Source organism: Phyllobates terribilis, unplaced genomic scaffold, assembly GCF_046119375.1.
Source record: "Phyllobates terribilis strain yellow unplaced genomic scaffold, ASM4611937v1 Scaffold_1__5_contigs__length_1240528914, whole genome shotgun sequence".
NCBI classification, from domain to species: domain Eukaryota; kingdom Metazoa; phylum Chordata; class Amphibia; order Anura; family Dendrobatidae; genus Phyllobates; species Phyllobates terribilis.
The window spans coordinates 1,184,004,872-1,184,032,352 of NW_027362761.1; the positions used below are offsets into that span (position 1 = coordinate 1,184,004,872).

A 27,481-nucleotide genomic window follows, 5' to 3' on the forward strand; every position below is an offset into this window, starting at 1 on the left:
TATTGGACATTTCCTAATTTCGAGCCTGATGGAGGTGATTTGGACTAGTACATATAGTATATCATTTAAGAAATAAGTGCCTACTGCTTGACCTTGCAGAAAATGGTAAAGGGTACCTCCAGTTATGTTATCAATGGCATCTCCAAACAGAATTAGTTGTCAAGATTCCTTTAGTCTTTCTACAGCTTGACCACTAGTGGCTGCTATTGTTCATCTTAATAATTGTGCTGCAATCCCACACCTTACCACCTATGGAATCCATCTTGTTTCCTGTTTGGGCCTACTTAAAGCCGCATGGATCTCTCACCCATTGCTTGAGTATTGTGTTTAGCAGTTTACTCTAGTTCCAGTCTCCAGCTCCTGGACTGTCTTACCCACACTGTTCTCTCCTATCAACGGATTGTTTCCTACAACTCCTTTGCTAAATCCTAGAACTTCTCCAACCTCTTGCTATTCCTGCTTTTGCTCAGTCGACCACTGGATTCCAGCAATGCTATGTCAGTATCGTAACAGTAACATTTTTTAAAAGTTATCCAGAACACTGCACTGTAACAAATAAAGAATACTCACCTCAATGATGCCACACTGGTCTCATGAATGCTATTCAGTCTGAACAAGTATATTACCACTGCAGCTAAACACTGACCATGGCAGTGACAAGTTGGCAATTGAAACACTTCAGCAGTAACATGCCTGCCTGAACCAAGCAAGAACTAGTGGGCAGCATTTAATGACAGTATGCCAGGCTAGGTACACATTATGCCCATGCCCAATGCACATACAGTGGGGAAAAAACTATTTAGTCAGAATGCTTAAGAAACAAGCATTCCTCACATGTATTAAAGCTGTCTAACTGTCGCAAATTTTGCACACGAGAGTGATTCAAACATGTCACCGAGCACCCTGAAGATACTCGGTACTCGCCCGAGCATACTCGCCGAAAGAGTTAAACGAACATACTCGCTCATCACTACTTACCACCTTTTAGAAATTATCCGTTTTTCAATATGAAACATTTGCTATGAAGTACCCATTATTAAATTGAAACTTTCAAGGGAAAGATTCACTTTATAGCTTTTTGACCTTTACTTGAAGGGACCGTTGTATTATTTTATTTAGTTGTATTTTTTTTTACCACGCCCTTAACTGTTTTCTGTCATTTACTGATATTTTGTACACTTCAATGCATCCTTTTTTTTTTTTTCGCTAGCCTTGCTGTTTTCATTTTTTTGTATCTGCCGTGTAAGAAGTTCAGTTGGATTTTACATGTATTATAAGCTACTATGCTTTGTAAACTACAGTCGCTCTATTAGAAAAATTTCAATCAGGGTAAGTGCACACGTTAAGTATTTTCAGCTGAAAATTCTGCACCATTTCTGTATCTCTTGGCTAAAAATACACTTCACAAAATATGTGTGTTTTTTATGTGCTTTTGGCTTATTTTTTTTTTTTGCATGTGTTTTTATTGCATTTTCTCCATATTTATTTGAATGAAAAGGATGAAAAATGCTGTAAAAATCCTGAAAGAAATGACACGCTGTAGATTGGAAACTACTACAATTCTGCAAGAAAAAAAATAAGCAGCAGGTGCATGAGATTTCAGAAATCTCATTCATTTTGCTGGTGCTGTAAATGGCAGCATTCTGGTGCAGAAATGTCTGCTGCAAAAACTAAACACCCTTAGACTTCATTCATATATCTGTGTGTCACGATCATGTAGAGACTAGCGGATCAGGTAAAACTTGAATTTGCCTGTTTTCATGGATTTTCGTGGGAAATTCGATTTGCAAAGAATTTATTCTCTAAGATTTAAATGTCCCTTATTATGTTCTGGGGTCTCTATAGACCCAGAACATAAAAATATAAGATATATGTAAAAAAAAAAATTCCTTACTCTTACTTTACCATTCACCTCTTTGACCCTTCCGTTCCCCACATTCCGGTCCTTTTTGCATCTCATTATCACTGTCACAAGAGCTGAAATCCACGGTCTCTTCACGCTGGGCTGTGGCTTCCAGCTCTGATGAATCTTGGGGACGTTCTGCGCAAGTTTGCATAAGATCACGACATCATGACATCACGATGTGCGCCGCGACCTTGCGTGTGCATGCTCGTCTCAGACCTCACCAGATTCAGATGACCCAGCTCAATGTGAAGAAAGATTTTGAGAGAGATAGTGATAAGAAGAAATAATGAGGACTGCATGGGTGATGGTGAGGAATGGAGAGGAGATTCTTTTTTATTTTTTAACCTTTTAATGTCCTTTTATGGGCCTTTGGCCGTCATTTTGGTAAATCTGCACAGAAGCATATTACAAATTTGTTTGAAAATGATACATTTTTAAATATTCAAGTAAAATTCAGTTCCACTCGAACATATTAAGTCATCTCTACATCCATGTGCTCTACTGTTTTTTTCATAGACATATTGATTTTAAAAATAGAATCGTGTGTTCGGTCCATAAAACTCAGACTATGTGCTATTCTCATCTGTTTTAGGATCAAGCTCGGCCATTAAAACCTTCACGATGCAGCCAAATTCCATTTATGCGCTTTTGTTTTTTCCTCACCTATTTATCAGAGCCATGACTTTTTTATTTTTCTGTTTACAAAGACATACGATGGCTTCTTTTTTGCAGGACAAGTTGTACTTTTGAATTAGAACATTAATTTTACCAAATAGTGTATTGAAAATGGGAAAAAATTGCAGGTGGGGAATGGTTGTGAAAAAAAACACAATTTGACATTTTTGGGGAATTTTTTTTTTACGGTGTACATTTTTTGGTACAAACGACCTTGTAATATGATTCTCCTCATTAATACAATTACAGTGATACCAAAAATGTTCAGTTTTTTTATTATTTTAGTGGTTAAAAAAAATGTAATTTTGAAAAAGAAATTAGGGGGAGGGGAAATTGTGTCGCCATTTTCCGAGACCGTAACATTTTCATCTTAATTTTTGGGATAGATAATATGTTTTTATTGCTTGTTACAGCATCTTTTGGGGTATTGCAATGACCAAAAAAAACAAGTACAGTTTATGAAGTACAGGGTGGGCCATTTATATGGATACGCCTAAATTAAATGGGAATGGTTGGTGATATCAACTTCCTGTTTGTGGCAAATTAGTATATGGGAGGGGGAGAACTTTTCCAGATGGGTGGTGACCATGGTGGCCATTTTGAAGTCAGCCATTTTGAATCCAACTTTACTTTTTTCAATGAGAAGAGGGTCATGTGACACATCAAACTTATTTTCATAAGAAAAACAATGGTGTGCTTGGTTTTAATGTAACTTTATTCTTTCATGAGTTTTTTCAGTGCAGCATCTGAAACAATGTATACTGGAAGCTTGTGCTAGCATTTCTTCTGCGGTGTTGCTATCAGTGTGTCAAGAAGAGGGTTGCATTGACAATCCAACACAATGGTCAGCACTTTGAACACATTTTATAAGTGGTCATAAACTTGTAAAAAACTCATGAAAGAATAAAGTTACATTAAAACCAAGCACACCATTGTTTTTCATATGAAATTCTCAATAAGTTTGATGTGACATATAACCCTCTTCCCATTGAAAAAAATAAAGTTGGATCCAAAATGGCTGACTTCAAAATGGCCACCACGGTCACCACCCATCTGGAAAAGTTTTCCCCCTCCCATATACTAATGTGCCACAAATAGGAAGATGATTTCACCAACCATTTTCATTTAATTTAGGTGTATCCATATAAATGGCCAACGCTGTAGTAGGCACAACATATATAAATGGGATATCAAATGCATATAAACAAGTGACCACGTGAAAAGTAACTTTGTTTTTCTTGAATTTTTTTCCTTTACAGTGTTTACCGATCAGGTTAATTATTTTTATATTTTGAAAGATTGGACTTTCTGTTGCCACATACTTGTATTTTTTCATTATTTTTATTTTTAAAGGGGGAAAAGGAGGGTTATTTGAATAGTTATTTTTTTTTTTTAAATAATCATATTTTTTAAACCATTTTTTTTCTACTTTTCACTGTTCTTGTTAGTTCCCTAAGGGGACTTAAAGCTGTGATTATCTGATCGCTTGTGCTTTATACAGCATTGCGGCACATAGAGAAAACCGAGGACTCCTTTGAAGCCCGACCACAGACATGGTTTCAAGGGAGCTCCGTAATGAAAAGCACGTACAGTACAGACCAAAAGTTTGGACACACCTTCTCATTTAAAGATTTTTCTGTATTTTCATGACTTTGAAAATTGTACATTCACACTGAAGGCATCAAAACTGTGAATTAACACATGTGGAATTATATACTTAACAAAAAAGTGTGAAACAACTGAAAATATGTCTTATATTCTAGGTTCTTCAAAGTAGTCACCATTTGCTTTGATGACTGCTTTGCTCACTCTTGTCATTCTCTTGATGAGCTTCAAGAGGTAGTCACCGGAAATGGTCTTCACTTCACAGGTGTGCCCTGTCAGGTTTAATAAGTGGAATTTCATGCCTTACAAATGGGGTTGGGACCATCAGTTGTGTTGTACAGAAGTCAGGTGGATACACAGCTGATAGTCCTACTGAATAGACTTTTAGATTCAGGTCCTGGCTGTAACACACAGTCATTACCTACCGGGTATGAGACAGGCTCAACCCGTGAGCCTGCTCCATACACCCAGTTCCAACTTGCGCCGTAAATGTTCTGTGGATATCATGAAAGGGGTTAAAGTCTGTCGGGATTTCTATAAACCGGATGATACATTTAAGACAGACTTTGTACTCTGTTTTCCATCCGAGTTTCATCCAATTTTAACTAATTTCATTGCTTAGAGTCAATGGATACAAAAAAAAGTTTATATAATTTGCCTGCTTCAGTAAAAAAAAATAATGGTGAAAAAAATTATTACAACTAGGATGACACCTTAGGAAAAATTTGGTCCCCTTCTCTCAGATCGTAACACTCACACAAATATGTGAATGCAGCCTACTGCTTGTGCTAGATTGAACGCATTGCCTCTTCTTACTCGATACTGTTAAAATCATGGTAAAAGAGAATGTAGAAAGAAATACAATTTTATTTTCTAAGTGAAATTTCATATTTTAATTTTTTTCAATTAAAATGTTTAAAGGTTTTTCCAGATAAAAGAAAGTTTGCTAAAAATAATGAATTAAGTGCAAGCTTAGAACAATAGTTCAAAAGACAGATCTAAACATAAAGAAGTCTTTCTGGAAAAAAAAGTAATGAGTTAAAGACATGGGTAATTAAATTACCAAAGTTTTAATTATGTTTCTCACAATGAGAAAAAAAATAGAAATTTCCAAATGTATGAAGTTAGGGTCCAGACTTTTTATTTATGAAATGTCATTTTAGGGTAAGTTCATAAAAAGTTTTTGAAGGGCACATTTTACTTAAAAAAATGTAGATATTTTTTTTCTTAAAACAATTGTTAAAGCTACTTTGAAACATTTTTAAAGAAGCACTCATCCCATCAAATTTTTATACTCTTAATATATTGCATTCATCATATTATATAGCACTATGTACTTACAATTGCTCATTTCACCTTGCTACCCAGTTAATTCTTCTCTATTTTTCTGCTCTATGTAGAAACAGAAAGACTGTCTTGTCCCTACAGAAATCATTCCCCTTTTCAATTCCTGACCCAGCTGCTCCATCCTCCTGTTTAAACATAGATCTAAGAAGGATTCAACTATTCAGTATTTAGTCATGTGATGTCATAGACCTAATGTAAAATAGAAGAATTAGCTGGGTAGAAAGACAAAATGAGCAATTGTAAGTACATAGTGCTATATGATATGATGACTGCAATACTTTAAGATGATACAAATTTTAATGGGAGTGCTTCTTTAAGGATATTTTTTCCAAGAGATTTCTACCACAGTGTTTTGTAGCCTTTTTATTTTACAGTATTGGGTTTGGAGCAAATCCTTTGACGCATCCACCTGAAAGAAGTGACTTGTCACTTTCTTCTTCTTTTTCCCATGGCAAAATTTTTACAACCTCATTGGAAGGAAGAAAAAAAAGCTAAAAAAACCCTGTCACTGTATGAACAGCAAAGACAATTTTCCACTGAAAATAACATGAAGAATATTCAAACAATATGGGAAGAATTTTTTATTTGGATTTTGGAGCAAAACCGCTTTCGAATCTTTCGGAAAAATTTACGTATGAATGTGTTTGTCGGATTAAAAACAGGTATTTGATACACTAGATTAACATTTAATGGAAGTGAAAACAACTTTTATGCAATAATTGCCAATTGTCGGAATTTTATTCCTTCTCAACAATCAAAATCATTCCATGATTCTAATAGATAACTTTCTAAAATGATCTCATGGTAAAACATCAGTACCTTCTAAATTGAAAGAGTTTCCAGTTTTTAAATATCATGGTCTTTTCTTGAGGCAAGCCATTAATTTTATATCAGTACTCCTGCTCATTTACCGTTTGATGGGGAGATGATGTTCAGATGACCAATTTGGCCTCTTAATTTCTTACATTGTTACATACTGCACATACCATACTTTACATTGTAAATTTGTTGGCTAATACATCTCTTTGAAGTGAATAAAATAATGTATCAGTACAACCACAGCCAGTATGGCTATCACCAATCTAATATTTAAAAGGGTCGTTTCTGATTGTTTGCTGATGAAAGAGCAAGTGACGACCGATCCACCAGTCTTCTCCAATTGTAAAATGCCACATATGAGACACAGACTCTTCTATTAGAAGGCTGATATGGTTACATGCTCATCCATAAGCAGTCATTTTATTGATAGAAATGTTGGTCAGTTTGTGGGGAACACTGCACTAACAATAAAAATTGGCAAACCCCTTAATTTGTTAGAACCCTTCTGTTAGTTTTTGCTATCTTGTGTTTTGCCGTCACGTGACCAGCTGCCTATATATTCCAGCTCCGCCCTTCTGGCTTTGCTGGACTTAAGTGTTGTTTTGACTGTCTCTCCAGACAGGTGCTTCGGTGCCTATCTCTGTCAGTTCTTGGTCCTCTGTGACCGTTAGTACGTTTTGTCAGTTTGTCCATTTTGCTCTGCAACAACTTCTGTTTAGGAGGTGTCCCATTTTTGTCCCAGTCCTTAGTTCTTTTCGGGACCCCTCCCTTAATTCTATAGGTCTCCGTTCAGACTAGCCGAGAACTAAGGCGGGTCTGTTCACAAGTAACAGGCAGCCCGCTACATCGGAGGGATTCAGCTTAGTCTTACTGTAGGGACAGCTTTCCTTATCTTTCCTTAGTTTTGTTGCAGATCATAACAGTAAGTCCAGCCCAAAAAGAAATTTGGGGATCAGTATGGTTTCCGTCCAGGATTTCGCTCAAAGCCTGCAGGGATTTTCTCTGGAGGTGGCCGAGCTTCAGCAACACGTGAGTAGCTGTCCTGGAGTGCATTTTGTGGAACCGAAGGTAGGACTGCCTGATGTTTTTTAAGGTAAACAGCAAGATTTTTTTTCCTTTAAAAACGCTTGTTTGTTATATTTTCGTTTGAGACCAAGATCCTCTGGGAATGAATCACAGCGCATTGTTTTTATTATGTCACTTTTGCGCAAAGAACCAAAGGGTTGGACCTTTTCTCTCCAACCTAATGATCTGTGTTTAAGTTCTGTTAAAGAATTTTTTTCTGCTATGGGGCTATTATATGATGATCCTGATCGAATCTCATCTGCTGAATCAGAACTTAGATGTTTGAATCAGGGGTCAGATGATGTTGAAATTTATTGCACACACTTTAGAAGGTGGGCTTCAGAAGTTAATTGGAATGATTCTGCGTTGAAATGTTTATTTCATGCTGGTCTGAGTGAAAGGGTTTAGGATTTGCTAATTGCATTTCCTGCACCTGAGACTCTGCAGGAAGCTATGCAGTTAGCTGTTCGTATAGACAGGAGACTGAGGTCCAGGGTTAATGATGTAAAGACTCCTGTAATGTCAGGTCCTAGTTCCCAGAAAATGTGCTCTGACAGCGGAGAACCAATGGAGCTTGGGGTGATGTCACTCCGCTCTCAGGAAAGAGATCGGAGATTCGCTGAAGGTTTGTGTCTTTATTGTGGTAAAAATGAACATTGGGTTAAGTATTGTGAGCGTCGATTAAGTAAAGAAAAAAAAAAGGTCAGTTACGCCCGTATAGCTTGTTAACGCTCTGCAGGAGTGTTCCTTTCTGGGAGTACTACTCTGCAGGGAGATTTGATTGAATTTCAGGTATTTGTGGATTGTGGTTCAACACTTAATGTGATTTATAAAGGGTTTTTGGAAAACCTTAAATTGAAATCCAAACCTTTGTCATCACCTATTTCTGTGGTTGCAATTGATAACACTCCTTTGAAATGTATTACTCACAAGACTGCTGCATTTCCTCTCACTATCAATGGAGATCTCCAAGAAATTTTGGACTTGGTTGTTTTGGATAATTTGCCCTCTCCAGTTGTTCTAGGATTGCCTTGGTTAAGACGGCACAATCCTTTACTGGACTGGTCTACTAATGTGATTAAGTCTTGGAGTCCGAAGTGCTATGATAAATGTTGTAATGGTCGCATTGCGGCTGTGGAAAAAGGTGAATTACCTGTATCTATTCAAGATTTTTGGAGGCTTTTTTCGGAGGAGGAGTCGCAAGTTTTACCTCCTCATAGGGATTATGATTGCGTCATTGAGTTTGTTCCAGGTGCTACTCTTCCCAAAAGTCGCTTGTTTAATCTGACTATCCCTGAAAGAAAGGCCTTGGAGGAGTACATACAGACTAGTTTGGCTGCTGGTCACATTAGACCTTCTAAGTCACCTGTGGCAGTTAGATTCTTCTTTGTTAAAAAAAAGGACGGCGGTTTACATCCAGGTTTGGATTTTCGTGAAATTAATAAGATTAACGTACGCAATTCCTACCCATTGCCGTTAATTCCTGACTTGTTTAACCAGTTAGTGGGAGCTAAGTGGTTCTCCAAGATTGATCTCCGGGGGGCATACAATTTGCTATGTGTGAAGGAGGGTGATGAATGGAAAACTGCTTTTAACACTCCGGTAGGTCATTTTGAGAATCTGGTGATGCCTTTCGGTCTTACCAATGCACCTGCATTTTTTCAGAATCTTATTAATGACATCCTGAGACCTTTGATTGGTAAGAATGTGGTTGTGTATTTGGATGACATTTTGATTTATTCACCAGATCTAGAGTCCCATTGGCAGAGTGTACGTGAAGTTTTGCAGTTATTGAGTGACAATTCACTCTTTGCTAAGCTGGAGAAATGTGAGTTCGCTGTGCAGAAAATTAGTTTTTTGGGCTACATTGTCTCCAACGAGGGCTTTGAGATGGACCCTGTGAAGGTTCAGGCTGTGGAGGAATGGCATAGGCCTATTGGTTTGAAATCTATACAGAGATTTTTGGGTTTTGCCAATTATTACAGGAAATTCATTAAGAATTTTTCTGTAATTGTTAAACCTCTAACCGATCTCACGAGGAAGGGTGCGAATACGGCCCAGCGGACTACTGAGGCCATTGAAGCGTTTGAGCATCTCAAAGAGAGGTTCAGTTCTGCCCCTATCCTTATGCAGCCTGATGAGACCAAGCCTTTTTTGGTCGAGGTCGATGCTTCATCGGTGGGGGTCGAAGCAGTTTTGTCTCAGGAGAACAAGGGTGGAGTACAAAATTTTCAAAACCGAACTGAATTATGATGTTGGAAATCGGGAGTTGCTGGCTATTAAACTTGCGCTTGAACATTGGCGTCATTTCTTGGAAGGCGCTAGATTTCCTATTCAGGTTTTCACAGATCATAAGAATTTTATCTATCTGGATGCTGCCAAGTGCCTGAATGCCCGTCAAGCTAGGTGGGCACTTTTTTTTTCTCCGTTTCATTTTTCTGTTACCTATATCCCTGGTACTAAGAATGTTAAAGCCTATGCTTTATCTCACAGCTTCTCTCCTACAGTCAGTTCCGAGGAGGAGGAGAGCATTTTGCAGAAAGGAGTTGTGGTGGTGGCTTTGAACTCCGTTTTGGAGAATGGGATTCTGAATGCTCAAGATGATGCTCCATCTAACACTCCCCATGGGAGGTTGTTCATGCCTAGAGCCTTTAGGAGAGATTTGTTTGTGGAGTGTCATGAATCTCTGCTGGCAGGTCATCCAGGAGTTTCGGAGACTAAGAGACTTATCAGTCGCAGTTTTTGGTCTGGATGGCAGAAGGAATTCATCAAGTGGGTGCGTCAGTGTACTGTTGTACTGTGTGTGCAAGGTCAAAGGCTTCACATACTCCTGCTGCGGGGTTGCTTTGACCTCTGTGCCTTGGACGCATCTCACTATGGATTTTATTACTGATCTTCCGGTGTCAAAGGGTTTTACTGTCATCTGGGTGGTCGTGGACCATTTTAGTAAGATGTGTCATTTCGTTCCCTTCGTTAAGTTGCCCTGCGCCAAGACACTCGCTAAGGCGTTTGTTAAGGAGTTTGTCAAGCTCCATGGCGTTCCCACGGATATTGTTTCTGATAGAGGACCTCAGTTTGTGGCTCGCTTTTGGCGTTCTTTTTGTGACAGGTTGGAAGTCCATTTGTCATTTTCATCTGGTTATCATCCTGAATCGAATGGACAGACTGAAAGAAAGAACCAGGATGTAGAACAGTTTTTGCATTGTTTTGTGGCGGACGATCAAGAGGTGTGGTCTGAGTTTCTGCCTCTCGCAGAATTTGCTCTTAACAATCATACATCCTCCTCTGCTGGGTGTTCTCCTTTTATTTGTACTGGGAGACATCCGTCTTCTGGTTCGTTCTCCAAATTGGGGTCGGCGGTGCTGGAGGAGGAGAATTTTTCCGGTGATTTGTAGAGAGTTTGGACTAATGTACGTTCTACATAACCTATAAAGACATGGAGTATAACCCCCAGAAAGAAGTATGGAGTAGTACTAGATAGTATTAAATTTGAAAGCTTTATTAAATACAAATATTAAAATCGAAAAAGTATTGAAAGTTAACAGGTCACTAGGGGTGAAAAACACAAAGACAGGGCGGCAATTGTGTACAGAGATGCACAGGGGGTCATCTGGCAACACTTAGTCAGAGATTGTACTCTCATGCATATGTGACTAGCCCCATAAAGTAGGGGGCACACAGATAATAAATCCAAATGACAGTGTATACAGTCAACAGAATACAGGTGGCAAGGAATCCACAAATGTGTAAGTTCAATGACGATTCCAATCCTTCTTACATGCATACAAAGCAAATATGGATAATATCTACATCATAACAGATGGCTCACCCATGTGTCAAATAACCTCATATGCCGCGCTGAGGCCCCGACGCACGTTTCGCGTATAGCTTCCTAGGGGGGCTGTGGTTTTACACGTGGACCGCCATCATTATATACCCCACTTGACCTCCGCCCCCTCCGCTGCGTCATTTCCGGCTAATTCCCAGCGGAAGTGTGGGCGGGAACAATGCGTTCCACTGACGTCAATGGCCCACACTTCCGCCGTACGGAAACCTTAGGGACGCAGTCGGACGGGGACAATCTCGCGCATGCATCACACAGCGGCAGCCATATTGGGTAAGGGAGAAACGCTGCCCTCCTATGTCAGAGACACAGGGGACGTCCTTAGGAAGATTGATGGCCTATATCTTGACACGGATATGATTTGGTGGCGGTTGACGTGGAGTCACTGTATACGAGCATAGGACATGAGGATGGACTACGAGCCGTGGAGTTTTTCCTTGCAGCCAGTGATTTAGCTGCCTCACTTTGTGCCTTGATCTTGGAATTATCGAATTTCATACTTACCCACAATTTTTTCACATTCAAAGACAGAATGCCTCAGTGCGGCATATGAGGTTATTTGACACATGGGTGAGCCATCTGTTATGATGTAGATATTATCCATATTTGCTTTGTATGCATGTAAGAAGGATTGGAATCGTCATTGAACTTACGCATTTGTGGATTCCTTGCCACCTGTATTCTATTGACTGTATACACTGTCATTTGGATTTATTATCTGTGTGCCCCCTACTTTATGGGGCTAGTCACATATGCATGAGAGTACAAACTCTGACTAAGTGTTGCCAGATGACCCCCTGTGCATCTCTGTACACAATTGCCGCCCTGTCTTTGTGTTTTTCACCCCTAGTGACCTGTTAACTTTCAATACTTTTTCGATTTTAATATTTGTATTTAATAAAGCTTTCAAATTTAATACTATCTAGTACTACTCCATACTTCTTTCTGGGGATTATACTCCATGTCTTTATAGGTTATGTATTTAAGTAGGAGTACCCTGTATATACAGGACAATGTTTAAGATTTACCATAGAGTTCGGCTCAATTGTATTAATGTACGTTCTAACCTGCAAGAGACTAACTAGAAGTCCAAGAAGTATTTTTACAGGAAACGTAAAGATGTTTTGTTTACTGTGGGTGACATGGTATGGTTGTCCATTTAAAGTGCTTCAGGTTATTAACCCGCCTGCTGTTAGGTTGAATGTCCCTATTTCCTGGAAGATTAATCCTGTGTTTCATGTTTCCTTGTTGAAAAAGGCTGACGTATCTCATAGGGACGCCACTGTCACAGTTCCCCTGTGGTGGTAGATGGCGAATATGAAATTTCTTGTATTTTGAATTCTAGATGGCATAGAGGGAAATTACAGTATCTTGTCTCCTGGAAGGGTTTCGGTCCCGAAGACAACTCCTGGGTAAGGATGGATGATGTCTCTGCTCCTAGGCTTGTTAAAGCTTCCCACAGGAGGTTTCCAGATAGGCCTGGGCCTGGAAGATCCGGAGGATCGTCATAGAAGAGGGGGTACTGTTAGAACCTTTCTGTTAGTTTTTGCTATCTTGTGTTTTGCGGTCACGTGACTAGCTGCCTATATATTCCAGCTCCGCCCATCTGGCTTTGCTGGACTTCAGTGTTGTTTTGACTGTCTCTCTAGCCAGGTGCTTCAGTGCCTATCTCTGTCAGTTCTTTGTCCTCTGGGACCATTAGTACTTTTTGTCAGTTTGTCCTTTTTGCTCTGCAACAACTTCTGTTTAGGAGGCGTCCCATTTTTGTCCCAGTCCTTAGTTCTTTTCGGGACCTCTCCCTTAAATCTATAGGTCTCCGTTCAGACTAGCCGAGGACGAAGGTGGGTCTGTTCACAAGTAACAGGCAGCCCGCTACATTGTAGGGATTCAGCTTAGTCTTACTGTAGGGACAGCTTTCCTTATCTTTCCTTAGTTTTGTTGCAGATCATAACATAATTAGCCTATCCTAAGAAAAAGTAATTTTAAAAACATGGATAACCCATTTGGGTTAAAGGATTTATCCAGACTAAGAAGTAACAAACAGGTAGCTGTCTACCTGCCTGTTCTACCTGGCGCTGGTACAAAGCGATCATTGACCTGTCTGGCCAGCAATTATGTACTGCAAGTCAACAGAACAGCTCTTCGTCTTCCGGGCTACTTTGTCGACATCATGCTGATAGCCGGCTCGCCGCAGATAGGGCCAAGCTAGTTATTTTCCATATATCAATATACTCCAGTACACTCTTGTGACATGTATTATCTGGTTCTTTACATCTTGTTTCTCCAATCTACATTTCAGAGCATATTTATAGGTGCTCTTTTTAACAGACAGACTTGCTGTAATCCAAGCACCATGGCAAGAAACCACATATTATGGACTAATCTTTAATGCCTTCTGTTAAACCAGCTTTGAGAATGGAGAAACGTGTCAAGGTCATGGTATACTGGTAGCTATATGGGGTCATTTACATCCAAGATACATCTGTGCCCAGTTTGTGCCTTTATTTATCTTCTTTACCCCATATGGGTTTAATTAGTTAAATTATAAACCCCCTACAAGGGTTTGACTCAACACAAATAGCACTTTACTGTATGAACGGACACTTTATCACACAGTATACGTCAGTTTGCTGCATAAGCACCATTAGCACTTATTTGGGGATATATATACACTGCTCAAAAAAATAAAGGGAACACCTAAACAACAGAATATAACTCCAAATAGATCAAACTTCTGTGAAACCAAACTGTCCACTTAGGAAGCAACACTTATTGACAATCAATTTCACATGCTGTTGTGCAAATGGAATAGAAAATAGATGGAAATTATTGGCAGTTATCAAGACGCCCTCAATAAAGGAGTGGTTCTGCAGGTGGGGAACACAGACCACATCTCAGTACCAATGCTTTCTGGCTGATGTTTTGGTCACTTTTGAATGTTGGTTGTGCTTTCACATGAGACGGAGTCTGCAACTCACAGAAGTTGCTCAGGAAGTGAAGCTCATCCAGGATGGCACATCAATGCGAGCTGTGGCAAAAAGGTTTGCTGTGTCTGTCAGCGTAGTGTCCAGAGGCTGGAGGTGCTACCAGGAGAAAGGCCAGTATACCAGGAGACATTGAGTGGGCCATAGGAGGGCAACAACCCAGCAGCAGGACCGCTACCTCCGCCTTTGTGCAAGGAGGAAAAGGAGGAGCTCTGCCAGAGCCCTGCAAAATGACCCCCAGCTGGCCACAAATGTGCATGTGTCTGCACAAACGGTTAGAAACCGACTCCATGAGGGTGGTATGAGGGCCTGATGTCCGCAGATGGGGGTTGTGCTCGCAGCCCAACACTGTGCAGAACGCTTGGCATTTGCCACAGAATACCAGGATTGGCAAAGTCGCCACTGGCGCCCTGTGCTCTTCACAGATGAGAGCAGGTTCACATTGAGCACATGTGACAGAGTCTGGAGACGCAGTGGAGAGCGATGTGCTGCCTGCAACATCCTTCAGCATGACCGGTTTAGCAGTGGGTCAGTAATGGTGTGGGGTGGCATTTCTTTGGAGGGCCACACAGCCCTCCATGTGCTCGTCAGAGGTAGCCTGACTGCCATTAGGTACCAAGATGAGATCCTCCGACCCCTTGTGAGACCATATGCTGGTGCGGTTGGCCCTAGGTTCCTCCTAATGCAGAACAATGCCACACCTCATGTGGCTGGAGTGTGTCAGCAGTTCCTGCAAGATGAAGGCATTGAAGCTATGGACTGGCCCGCCCGTTCCCCAGATCTGAATCCGATTGAGCACATCTGGGATATCATGTCTCGCTCCATCCACCAACGTCACATTGCACCACAGACTGTCCAGGAGTTGGCGGATGCTTTAGTCCCGGTCTGGGAGGAGATCCCACAGGAGACCATCCGCAACCTCATCAGGAACATGCCCAGGCATTGTAGGGCACTTGGAGGCACGTGGAGGCCACACACAATACTGAGCCTCATTTTGACTTGTTTTAAGTACATTACATCAAAGTTGGATCAGCCCGTAGTGTGTTTTTCTACTTTAATTTTGGGTGTGACTCAAATTCCTGGCCTCCATCGGTTAATAGATTTGATTTCCATTGATGATTTTTGTGTGATTTTGTTGGCAGCGCATTCAACTTTGTACATAACAAAGTATTCAATGAGAATATTTCATTCATTCAGATCTAGGATGTGTTATCTGGTGAGCACATGGAGGATTGTGCAGCCCTCCAAATAAATGCCAACCCACACCATTATTGACCCACTGTCAAACTGGTCATGCTGAAGGATGTTGCAGGCAGCGGATCGCTCTCCACAGCGTCTCCAGACTCTGTCACGTCTGTCACATGTGCTCAGTGTGAACCTGCTTTCATCTGTGAAGAGCACAGGGTGGAGAGGAGGGGCAAACAAAAATGTGCAAGCTGTACCTGTCAGGCCCATTGCGCCTGACGCCAGGTTAATAAAGGTTAGTTTTTAATGGTTCGGTACTTTTTGTCTATGTTGTAGACAGCGTTCATTGACCGCTCCTGCCAGGAATGCAGCTGCTCCAAGTCAACAGAAGAGCTCCTCCTCTTCCAGGTTGCTTTGACAATGGGGCATGACTGCAGATGTATTGCTGATTGACAGACATTGCTCCATAGTTAGGCAGTAGGGAGTCAGCTGTCAATCATCATAACGTCAGCAGTCATGCCCCATCAACAGAGCTGAGTGGAAGACATATCGCTGCTCTGTCGACGTGACGTCATCGGAAGCCACTAAATTACCTGCAGTAGCGATTTGTGATCACTTTGTGCCACTGGAGATTGGTGCCGAGCTTCTTGTACGTAGCAAATACCTGCCTGTTAGTACTTAGGCCCATAGTGAAAAAAACAGTCTCGGATAACCCCTTTAATGAATAAACCCATTTATATAAGCATTCGCTCAGGTTTACTCATAACTTAGGTTTACACTCTGTGTCCTCTGCACATCTAGAGTCACTAAGCCCTAAATATATCAATGTATAGAAACTGAGACATACCGGAGACAGATAGGAAGTCATCTACAGAAGTGATGTCATCGACAGCCTCAGTGAGGACCCGGACCTGCTTTTCCCACTGGTCTTTGAAGACGTCCATGTTATCTTGAGCTACTTTACTATGAGGTCTAGCGGCCAGAGTCAGGGCAGCATTGATCACCTGAAGTAAGAGAAAAGGTTATCAAGAATAGTAATACAAGATCTAACATGCAAATGTAAATCTAATAATGTTGTTCTGTTCAGGAATTTTTTTAGATCCTTAAAATCTATTTAATCTAAACAGAAGCTTTATTGTTACTTTTTGGGAAAAAAAAACTAAGAAAATTCAAAGTAATACTTCCAAGGAAGAACACGTCCGTATTATCGTGTGTGTTGGAACATGCCAGAACACCACATGGATCATTGATAAAGAACTTGTGTTTTCTTTAGTATAAAACCAAAGGCACATCGAGACCCACCATGTGACCAAAGGAAGGAATTCACACCATAAAAGGTATCCAGAAAACACTGGTTCATAATGTGGCAGTGCACATACAGTAGGTCCTATGGATGGAACCAATTTCTTGGACTTCTAAATTCATCTTATACAGTCATGGCCAAATGTATTGGCACCCTTGAAATTGTTCCAGAAAATTAAATATTTCTCCCAGAAAATGATTGCAATTACACATGTTTTGTTATTCACATGTTTATTTCCTTTCACACAAAACCCCAAAAATTGTGAGACAAAATTGTTGGCATCTTTCCAAAATTGTAGGTAAACAACTTTGTTTCCAGTGTGTGATAATCATTCAAGCTCACCTGTGGCAAGTAACAGGTGAGGGCAATATGAAAATCACACCTGAAACTAGATAAAATGGGGAGATTTTGACTCAATCTTTGCATTGTGTGTCTGTGTATGTCACACTAAGTTTGGAGAACAGAAAGAGGAGAAGAGAACTGTCTGAGGACTTGAGAACCAAAAATGTTGAACAATTTCAACAATCTCAAGGTTACAACAGTACCAGCATGAACTATCTGTCAACATTTGAATGAAATTAAATACTATGACAGGAGACCAAGGATGACCCCACTGCTGACACAGGGACATTAAAAAGTTAGACTGCAGTTTGCCAAAATCTACGTGAGTAAGCCAACATCCTTATAGGAAAGTGTCTTGTGGAGCAAGATAGACCCCTTTGTGACTACATGAGATAGATTGCCTGAAAAAGTCTTTGATAACGCTCTAAAATGCCCAAAAACCTTCAACAGACACTTTTCCAGTGCTTGTTTGACCGGCAGCTCTTCCTTCCTTGTCTTAGCCTTCTTTCAGACCACCAATTGCTCTTCTTTTCCATCTTCTGAATAGATCTTGATTATATATTTTCTACTTTGAGTTCCAAGATCAAATAAATCCAAAAGGAACTGGTAGAACCATAAATTCTGGATTCCTTCAGAATGATACATTGCATATTTAAAGATAACATTTCCTTTTTAACCACCCCACATATAGAGCCGTTACCCAAGAGAAGGAAAGCTTCTCGAATCCAGGGAGTTTCCATCTAAAGATTGTATTAACTTGAAAAGGGGTTGACCACAAATAGCATATTGATTCAGAAAGGTCTAGGGCTTCTCCATCCGTAATGATACCCTGTGATTGATGGCATCAATCTCTAGGATATTGGTTCGGGCCACAGAACAGCTGCCCCCACAGACTATGTGACAGATTCAGTTTATGTTCACACCAGAACTCCTCAAAGATAGAGAAGCAGCATGATTATATAGGATGGGACAAATCCCTCTTGTAATCTATGGTTTTATAACAATAGCAAATGTCACAGAGCAGAATTTAAGTGACGGTCCCAGCGCTGCTGTTTAGCAATGTTAGCCATGCAGCATTATAACGTTGCATACTGACAAATGATGGTGAGCAGTAAGGGACCATTCTAACAGTTCCATCACTGCACATTTCATTTCGAGTCCCCTCCATGGCTATCACACACAATAAATGAACAACATATTTTTCTTTTCATTTCCTCGAGTATTGTATTTCTTCAGCACTTATCAACTTAAAGGGAGCAAGCGGGGATACTTGTAATGACCATATGTCTTATATTATTGTTGCCACAGTTCTCTCGCCAGCATAGTCCTCATTGACATGGTAGTGGCTTTTATCTACTGTATCTCTGTAGATATATTTTTCCATTTTTTGCTCTTTTATTTATGGGGTAAAGTGATAGTGTAGCTGAGGGCAATGATTTTCATTTATTATATTGTTGTGAAATATTACGGTAGTGATACGTATAATGGCCAGATCCTACCTATCCAGCTTGAATGCTTGGTACATACAGGTATGGGTTAAAAATTCTTTAACTAATGGCTGGGGTTCCAATGATTCAGCTTTAGAGCCTCCAGAAATCTTTACTTTATCATCTCTCCAGGGATGTTTTTTAATTGGAGTCTGTCCTGGTCCTGTGCCCGAGCTCTCTCGTTGGGCTGCCACACAATCATAGAAATGTATGGGAAAAAATATTCAGTTCCTGCATCTGCCACTAGAGGCATTACACATATTGAAGAGAAGCTGTATACATACAGTGCCTTGAAAAAGCATTCATACCTTGTGAACTTTACCATATTTTTCATGTTACACCCACGAATATGATTGTATTTTATTGGGATTTTTATGTGATATCAACAGAAAGTAGGAAGTATTTGTGAAGTTTAAAGGAAATGTTGCATGGTTTTCTAAAAATATGAATTTGAAAATTGTCACGTGCGTTTGTATTTAGCCCCCTGAGTCAGTACGATGTAAGACCACCTTTCTCTGGATTTTTTGCTTTAAGTCTTTTGGGGTCTGTCTCTACCAGCTTTGCACATCTAGAGGTGACATTTTTGTCCCTTCTTCTTTGCACAATCACTCTCACTCAGTGAGATTGGATAGAGACGTTTGTGATCAACAATTTCCAAATTTTGTCACAGATTCTCAATGGGATTTAGGTCTGGACTGTGACTGGGCCGTTCATGCACATGAATATGCTATGATCTAAACCATCCATTGTAGCTCTAGCAGGATGTTTAGGATCATGTTTATGGTCATTAGTGTAAACATTTGCCTCAGTCTCAAGTCTTTAGCAGCTTGTAGCAGTTTTTTTCCAGGATTGCCCTGTATTTAGCTCCATCCATCTTCACATCAACTATGACTAGCTTCCTGTCTCTGCTGAAGAAAAGCCTCCCCACAACATAATGCTGCCACCATCATCTTTGACGGTGGGGATGGCGTTTTCAGGGTGATGTGCAGTGTTAGTTTTCTATAACGTTTTACATTTAGTCCAAAAAGTTTTACTTTGGTCTGTTCTGACATAAAAGCCCAATAAAATGCATTTAAGCTTATTGGTTTTAATGTGAAAAAATGTGTAAAATTTCACAGGGTATGGCTACTACAGTTTGCAAAAATTTCTTCATTTCTGGGTTTTTTTCAGTCAAGATGGGGTGCAGAGTATACTTTAATGAGAAAAAAAAATGAACTTTTTAGAATTTACCAAATGGCTGCAATGAAACAAAGGGTGAAAAATTTAAAGGGGTCTGAATACTTTCCGGACCCACTGTACATGCGTTTAGAATATCGTAAGCTGCCCCTTGTGGTGGTAGCAGTTTTAAGGTTAATCTTTAGCTCCATTGTTATGATATGGTGGGGTGGTGGTGCTCATATGAAAATATAGTTCAGTACAAACAAAATATATATATTTTAGATTTGTAGGAAAAAATATGACCCATGGAGGCTACTCCTCAAAATGATTTAAAGAATCTCTTCTGATGTCATGGTACCAGATAGCACAGGAAACCATTACAGTTCTTGATGGGTCCAAAGCCTAGCTTCTTTAGTAGAGAACTGTATACAGTATATTATCTGCTTTAAGGCATCTGCTGCCTTCTATAATTTGGCAAAAGTGGAGTAAATTGTGGTTCATAGCTCTTCCATAATGTGTGACTGCAGAATAAATAAATTAATACATTAATTATTAGATATCTGATTTTTTCATTCACTAGACATACCTGTGGGCATAAGCTATCAATCTGAGTGGCAGCCATGCGCACCAACTTCACCCCATCTTCATTATTAGATATGGAACAGGCGAGGTTTGCAACCTAAAGAACAAAAAAATCAGAAAGTGTTAATAGAGAAAAGCGAGATGTTGATCAAGATGTCAGTCATCACAACTAGATCCTCAATGCACATATGTACAGGCTTTCACAGAATGCCCATGGTTTATAATCATATAGCCCCATGCGGGGTCTCAGGGCCAATTCCCTGTACTGTGCTCTTCTGTCTTGAGGCTCTACAGAGAATAAAACCATATGGCGATGCATCATGTTATGTCTTTATTTATGTGGATGAACGAGTTTCTGATTTCTTGGTTATACTCTAGTGAACAGCATATCCACCTGTTTACATTGAACATGATGACAATTCATTATTTTCAGGACTTCAGGTAGTAAAAAGTTACTTCCATTCGATGGCCTATATATCAGGACTAGAGATGAGCGGTGTTCGACTAGAACTGTTCGCCAATCTCAAATTCAAGCTGTTTTGGGCGGTGTTCGAGTTGTTCGACGAACCCGAACGATTTGCAAAAAATTCGGCTGTTCGAGGTTATGTTCGATAACTGTTCGTGCACCAAAAGCGTGTCCTGCATGTCTGGCGCTATTTAGAGCACCAATCATGCAGGGATTGTCTGCCACTCACTGTAATGCCATAGCCATGGTAGTTGTGGCATTAGAGTGATTGCCCAAATCGATGGGAACTGTGATCACAGTGAAACATGAAAAGCCGGCAATTCAGCAGCGGCGTACACAGGTACCCGACAATTTAGAACCGAAAGAATAGAGCATCACACATAGATTAGATAGATAGAAACATGTCAGTCACATATATAAGAAGTACAGTGACAGTGTTGATTACTGTACTTGTCATTTAGTGTAAAGGATTTATAAAAAAAAATAATAGTGTTTTCATGCACCGTCTCTTTAAAAAAGCCGGCCGGCAATTCAAGCGGTACCCGACAATTTAGAATAGAAGGAATAGAGAATCACACATAAATTAGATAGATAGAAACATGTCAGTCACATATATATGAAGTACAGTGACAGTGTTGATTACTGTACTTGTCATTTAGTGTTAAAATAAAGGATTTATTTAAAAAAAAATTAGCGTGAGGTTCCCCTTAATTTTAGGCTCTAGCGGAGGTTAAGCAGACGGCTGGGGCAGATGTTTGAAGACTGGGAAGGGGGTAATACCCATGGAGCTTCCCAGGCTACTAATATCAGCCCCCAGATGAATGCCTAGCCTTTACTAGCTATTAAAATGGGGGACCCCCCAAAAAATTGACGTGGGGTCCCCCCTATTTTAATAGCTAGCAAAGGCTAGGCAGACAGCTGGGGGCTGATATTAATAGCCCAGGAAGGGTGCCATGAATATTGGCCCCCTCTCAGGCTAGAAACACCAGCCGTCAGCCGCCCCAGAAATGGCTCATCCATAGAATGCGCCAATTCTGGCACTTAGCCTCGCTCTTCCCACTGCCCTGTAGCGGTGGCAGTGGGGTAATAGGGCTGGGGTTGATGTCAGCTTATAATGCCAGCTGACATCAAGCCCAGGTTAGTAATGGAGAGGTGTCTATAAGACACCCCCATTACTAACCCCATAGTCAAAGTTAAAAAAAAACACAAACACCCAGAATAAAGTTCTTTAATTGAAATAAAGACACAATTCTTTATTGTTCTAAATTAAACCATACTTACCGTCACGCCCATTCCAGCTGAAGCAAACGATCCCCTGCAATAAAAGAAAAATAATAAAGCAACATCATCCTTACCTTTCCATGGTTCCCACGACAGCTTCAGCTCTGCTACATCGAGATGACAGGCTGGACCGCAGCAGAACGCTGCCATCCAGCCTGTCATCCCGCGGACACTGAGAAGCGCAGGCATGCTTGCGCTCCTCAGCGTCTCTCTGTGACGGCATCCAGATGAGCCGAGGTCATGCCAATGAACTCGGCTCACCTCATGCACGTCACTGACAGCGTGGGAAAATACTCACGCTGAAGCGCTGAGTGCAGGAGAATTCTCCCACGCTGTCAGTGACGTGCATAAGGTGAGCTCATGTCCAATGAACTCAGCTCACCTCATGCACGTCACTGACAGCGTGGGAAAATTCTCCTGCACTCAGCGCTTCAGCGTGAGAATTCTCCCACGCTGAAGCGCTGAGTGCAGGAGAATTTTCCCACGCTGTCAGTGACGTGCATGAGGTGAGCCGAGTTCATTGGACATTAACTCGGCTCATTTGGATGCCCTCACAGAGAGACACTGTGGAGCGCAAGCATGCCTGCGCTTCTCAGTGTCTGCGGGATGACAGGCTGGATGGCAGCGTTCTGCAGGTCCAGCCTGTCATCTCGATGTAGCAGAGCTGGAGCCGTCCTGGGAACCATGGAAAGGTGTCACGGGTGTGTTGCCACGAAGATCGTCACGAGTACACAGCCTGACTTCTCGCAGCTGACTTGTTGGTGCTTTGTGTTTTTTCGGCAGTGAAGGAGTTAATTCTCTCTCTCTCTGGGCTAGCTGAGGTCCAGCCTCGCCCAGCTGCAATCAATGCTTCTTTAGTGAGACTCCTTCATATTCCTGCAGGTCTGTTTGGGAGGTGTCGGTGAAAGCTTTTCATTCAGACTTACAGAGCGGATCGTGGTGTTTGGAGTTGCTGAGATAAGTGTATTTGGAAGTGTTTTTTCCCTTTCCTCGCTTTATCATTTATCTCCTTTCCCGTTGGTGTTCCCTCTGTTGTAGTTGTGTAGAAGTTGTATGCAAGGTGGTTTTGGTTTTTCCCTTGTACTGTCTCGTTCGTCTAAATACTGTGTGTGGGCATATTATTTCTGGTTCCCAATTGTTGTGATCGGGGTCCTTCTCAGGACTAGATTACTGAGGTGCAGGGATCCTCAGGAGGTAGGGGTTACGCTGGCGGCCTGGACCTCTGTACCTTTAACAGTACCTCCAGGTTGAGGGATTAGTCAGGGCCCCAGCTTAGGGTCAGCTTAGGCCCCCTACCTCCAGTATTCTGTGACAGTGTGACATTTTCACCGACCAACTTAGTTTTTCTCCAGCTACCATGGATCCAGTAGCCGGTCTAGCTCGGCAGTTGCAGAGTTTGTCCATGGGGCTGGCGGACGTTAGGTCCAAGGTTTTGCATCCTCTGGAGCAAGCCGGACCAGAACCTAAAGTAGCTCTCCCTGACAGGTTCACTGGGGGGCGGGACAAGTTTTTTGTTTTCCGGGAGGCATGCAAATTGTACTTTCGGCTGCGGCCTCGGTTATCGGGCAGCGAAGAACAAAGGGTGGGAATTGTCATCTCGCTCCTACAAGGGGACCCAAAATCTTGGGCGTTCTCTCTTCCCCCAAGCTCCCCGGTTCTCCAGTCAGTGGATAGGTTTTTCGCTGCTCTGGGACTCGTATATGATGACCCAGATCGGATCTCCCTTGCTGAGTCTAAGTTACGTAGGATTCAGCAGGGAGATCGTCCGGCGGAGGAATTCTGTTCGGAGTTCCGTAGGTGGGCCACGGACACCCAGTGGAATGACCCGGCTCTTAGGAGCCAGTTTTGTCATGGTTTATCCGACAAATCACAGAATACTGGAGGTAGGGGGCCTAAGCTGACCCTAAGCTGGGGCCCTGACTAATCCCTCAACCTGGAGGTACTGTTAAAGGTACAGAGGTCCAGGCCGCCAGCGTAACCCCTACCTCCTGAGGATCCCTGCACCTCAGTAATCTAGTCCTGAGAAGGACCCCGATCACAACAATTGGGAACCAGAAATAATATGCCCACACACAGTATTTAGACGAACGAGACAGTACAAGGGAAAAACCAAAACCACCTTGCATACAACTTCTACACAACTACAACAGAGGGAACACCAACGGGAAAGGAGATAAATGATAAAGCGAGGAAAGGGAAAAAACACTTCCAAATACACTTATCTCAGCAACTCCAAACACCACGATCCGCTCTGTAAGTCTGAATGAAAAGCTTTCACCGACACCTCCCAAACAGACCTGCAGGAATATGAAGGAGTCTCACTAAAGAAGCATTGATTGCAGCTGGGCGAGGCTGGACCTCAGCTAGCCCAGAGAGAGAGAGAATTAACTCCTTCACTGCCGAAAAAACACAAAGCACCAACAAGTCAGCTGCGAGAAGTCAGGCTGTGTACTCGTGACGATCTTCGTGGCAACACACCCGTGACAAAAGGTAAGGATGATGTTGCTTTATTATTTTTCTTTTATTTCAGGAGATCATTGGCTTCAGCTGGAATGGGCGTGATGGTAAGTATGGTTTAATTTAGAACAATAAAGAATTGTGTGTTTATTTCAATTAAAGGACTTTATTCTGGGTGTTGTGTTTTTTTTAAATACTTTACTAGAAATTCATGGCGGTCATGTCTAATATTGGCGTGACCCCATGAATTTCGGGCTTAGGGCCAGCTGATAATGCCAAGCCGGCCCTAACCCCTTTATTACCCAGTGAGCCACCACATCAGGACCCTGGATGAGTTGGGTACAGCGCCAGAAGATGGCGCTTCTATGAACGCGCCATTTTCCGGGGTGTCTGCGGACTGCAATTTGCAGCGGGGGTGGCCCAGAAAGCTTGTGCCTCCCTGCGCTGCGGATTCCAGCCCCCAGCTGCCTAGTTGTACCTGGCTGGACTCAAAAACAGGGCGAAGCCCCACGTCAATTTTCTTTAAATTATTTCATGAAATAATTAAGAAAAAAAGGGCTTCCCTATATTGTTGTGTCCGGCCAGGTACAAATAGGCAGCTGGTGGTTGGTGGCAGCCCGTTCCTGCCTGCTGCACCTGACTGGACACAAATATAGTGCGAAGCCCCACGTCAATTTTTTTTAAATTATTTCATGAATTTCCTGAAATAATTAAAAAAAATTGAAGTGGGGCTTCGCACTATATTTGTGTCCAGCCAGGTACAGCAGGCAGGAACGGGCTGCCCCCAACCACCAGCTGCCTATTTGTACCTGGCCGGACACAACAATATAGGGAAGGCCTTTTTTTCTTAATTATTTCATGAATTTCATGAAATAATAAAAAAAAATTGAAGTGGGGCTTCGCACTATATTTGTGTCCAGCCAGGTACAGCAGGCAGGAACGGGCTGCCCCCAACCACCAGCTGCCTATTTGTACCTGGCCGGACACAACAATATAGTGAAGGCCTTTTTTTCTTAATTATTTCATGAATTTCATGAAATAATAAAAAAAAATTGAAGTGGGGCTTCGCACTATATTTGTGTCCAGCCAGGTACAGCAGGCAGGAACGGGCTGCCCCCAACCACCAGCTGCCTATTTGTACCTGGCCGGACACAACAATATAGGGAAGGCCTTTTTTTCTTAATTATTTCATGAATTTCATGAAATAATAAAAAAAAATTGAAGTGGGGCTTCGCACTATATTTGTGTCCAGCCAGGTACAGCAGGCAGGAACGGGGGCTGGAATCTGCAGCGCAGGGAGGCCCAAGCTTTCTGGCCCCCCCCCTGCTGCAAATTGCAGTCCGCAGCCACCCCGGAAAATGGCGCGTTCATAGAAGCGCCATCTTCTGACGCTGTACCCAACTCATCCAGGGCCCTGGTGCGGTGGCTCACTGGGTAATAAAGGGGTTAGGCCAGCTTGGTATTATCAGCTGGCCCTAAGCCCAAAATTCATGGGGTCACGCCAGTATTAGACATGACCGCCATGAATTTCTAGTAAAGTATTTAAAAAAAACACAACACCCAGAATAAAGTCCTTTAATCGAAATAAACACACAATTCTTTATTGTTCTAAATTGACGTGACGTGCATGAGGTGCGCCGAGTTCATTGGACATGACCTCGGCTCATCTGGATGCCGTCACAGCGAGACACTGAGGAGCGCAAGCATGCCTGCGCTTCTCAGTGTCCGCGGGATGACAGGCTGGATGGCAGCTTTCTCCTGCGGTCCAGCCTGTCATCTCGATGTAGCAGAGCTGAAGCTGTCCTGGGAACCATGGAAAGGTAAGGATGATGTTGGTTTATTATTTTTCTTTTATTGCAGGAGATCGTTGGCTTCAGATGGAATGGGTGTGATGGTAAGTATGGTTTAATTTAGAACAATAAAGAATTGTGTGTTTATTTCAATTAAAGGACTTTATTCTGGGTGTTTGTGTTTTTTTTAACTTTTACTATGGGGTTAGTAATGGGGATGCGCCATTTCTGGGGCGTCTGACGGCTGGTGTTTCTAGCCTGGGAGGGGGCCAATATTCTTGGCACCCTTCCTGAGCTATTAATATCAGCCCCCAGCTGTCTGCCTAGCCTTTGCTAGCTATTAACATAGGGGGGACCCCACGTCATTTTTTTTGGGGGGGTCCCCCATTTTAATAGCTAGTAAAGGCTAGGTATTCAGCTGGGGGCTGATATTAGTAGCCTGGGAAGCTCCGTGGGTATTACCCCCTTCCCAGGCTTCAAACATCTGCCCCAGCTGTCTGCTTAACCTCCGCTAGAGACTAAAATTACGGGGAACCCCACGCCAATTTTTATTTTAATAAATCCTTTATTTTAACACTAAATGACAAGTACAGTCACCAACACTGTCACTGTACTTCATATATATGTGACTGACATGTTTCTATCTATCTAATCTATGTGTGATGGTCTATTCCTTCTTGTCTAAATTGTCGGGTACCGGTGTATGCCGCTGCTGAATTTGCCGGCCGGCTTTTTTAAAGAGAGTGTCTTCTGAGCAGTTTGTCAGCTTTTGGACACCTTTGCAGGTGTTTTCTATGTGTTTCTATGTGTTTTTGTTTGCCTGCCATTGGTTTTAACGGTGTTCGACGGTGTTCTAAGGTGTTCGACGAACAGTTCGACGAACAGTTCCTTGAACATCCCGGTGTTCGACGAACCGAACCCGAACACTATGGGGTGGCTCAACACTAATCAGGACCCCCACAATCAGCACCTGCTTATCCAGGTAAAGTGTCTTGCATGAAAGTCTGCCGTGCCTGGTCTTGAATTGGTTGAGCTGCAGTACCAGGCACGGCCACAAGTGTTGGAATGTTAATGTTCATGGAGCCCCTTCTTATCGTTCATCTGACGGGAGGGAATTAAAGTGGTCAGACCTACACTGGTCATATATTTATGGCCTACTGCATTGAAAGAGAATATATTGTAAGT

At 41.8% G+C, this 27,481-nt stretch overlaps 1 protein-coding gene across 3 annotated transcripts in view; it reads right to left on the minus strand.

Annotated features, from left to right (window-relative positions):
- LOC141163824 (catenin alpha-2) overlaps nt 1–27,481 on the minus strand; it is a 1,318,034-nt gene that overhangs the window by 414,906 nt on the left and 875,647 nt on the right. For all 3 annotated transcript variants that reach the window (XM_073649181.1, XM_073649182.1, XM_073649183.1), the window contains 2 exons: nt 20,307–20,399; nt 16,278–16,434 (listed from right to left, as the gene is read on the minus strand). In XM_073649181.1, coding sequence (XP_073505282.1) covers nt 16,278–16,434; nt 20,307–20,399 — 250 coding nt within the window. The remainder of the gene's footprint in view (nt 1–16,277; nt 16,435–20,306; nt 20,400–27,481) is intronic.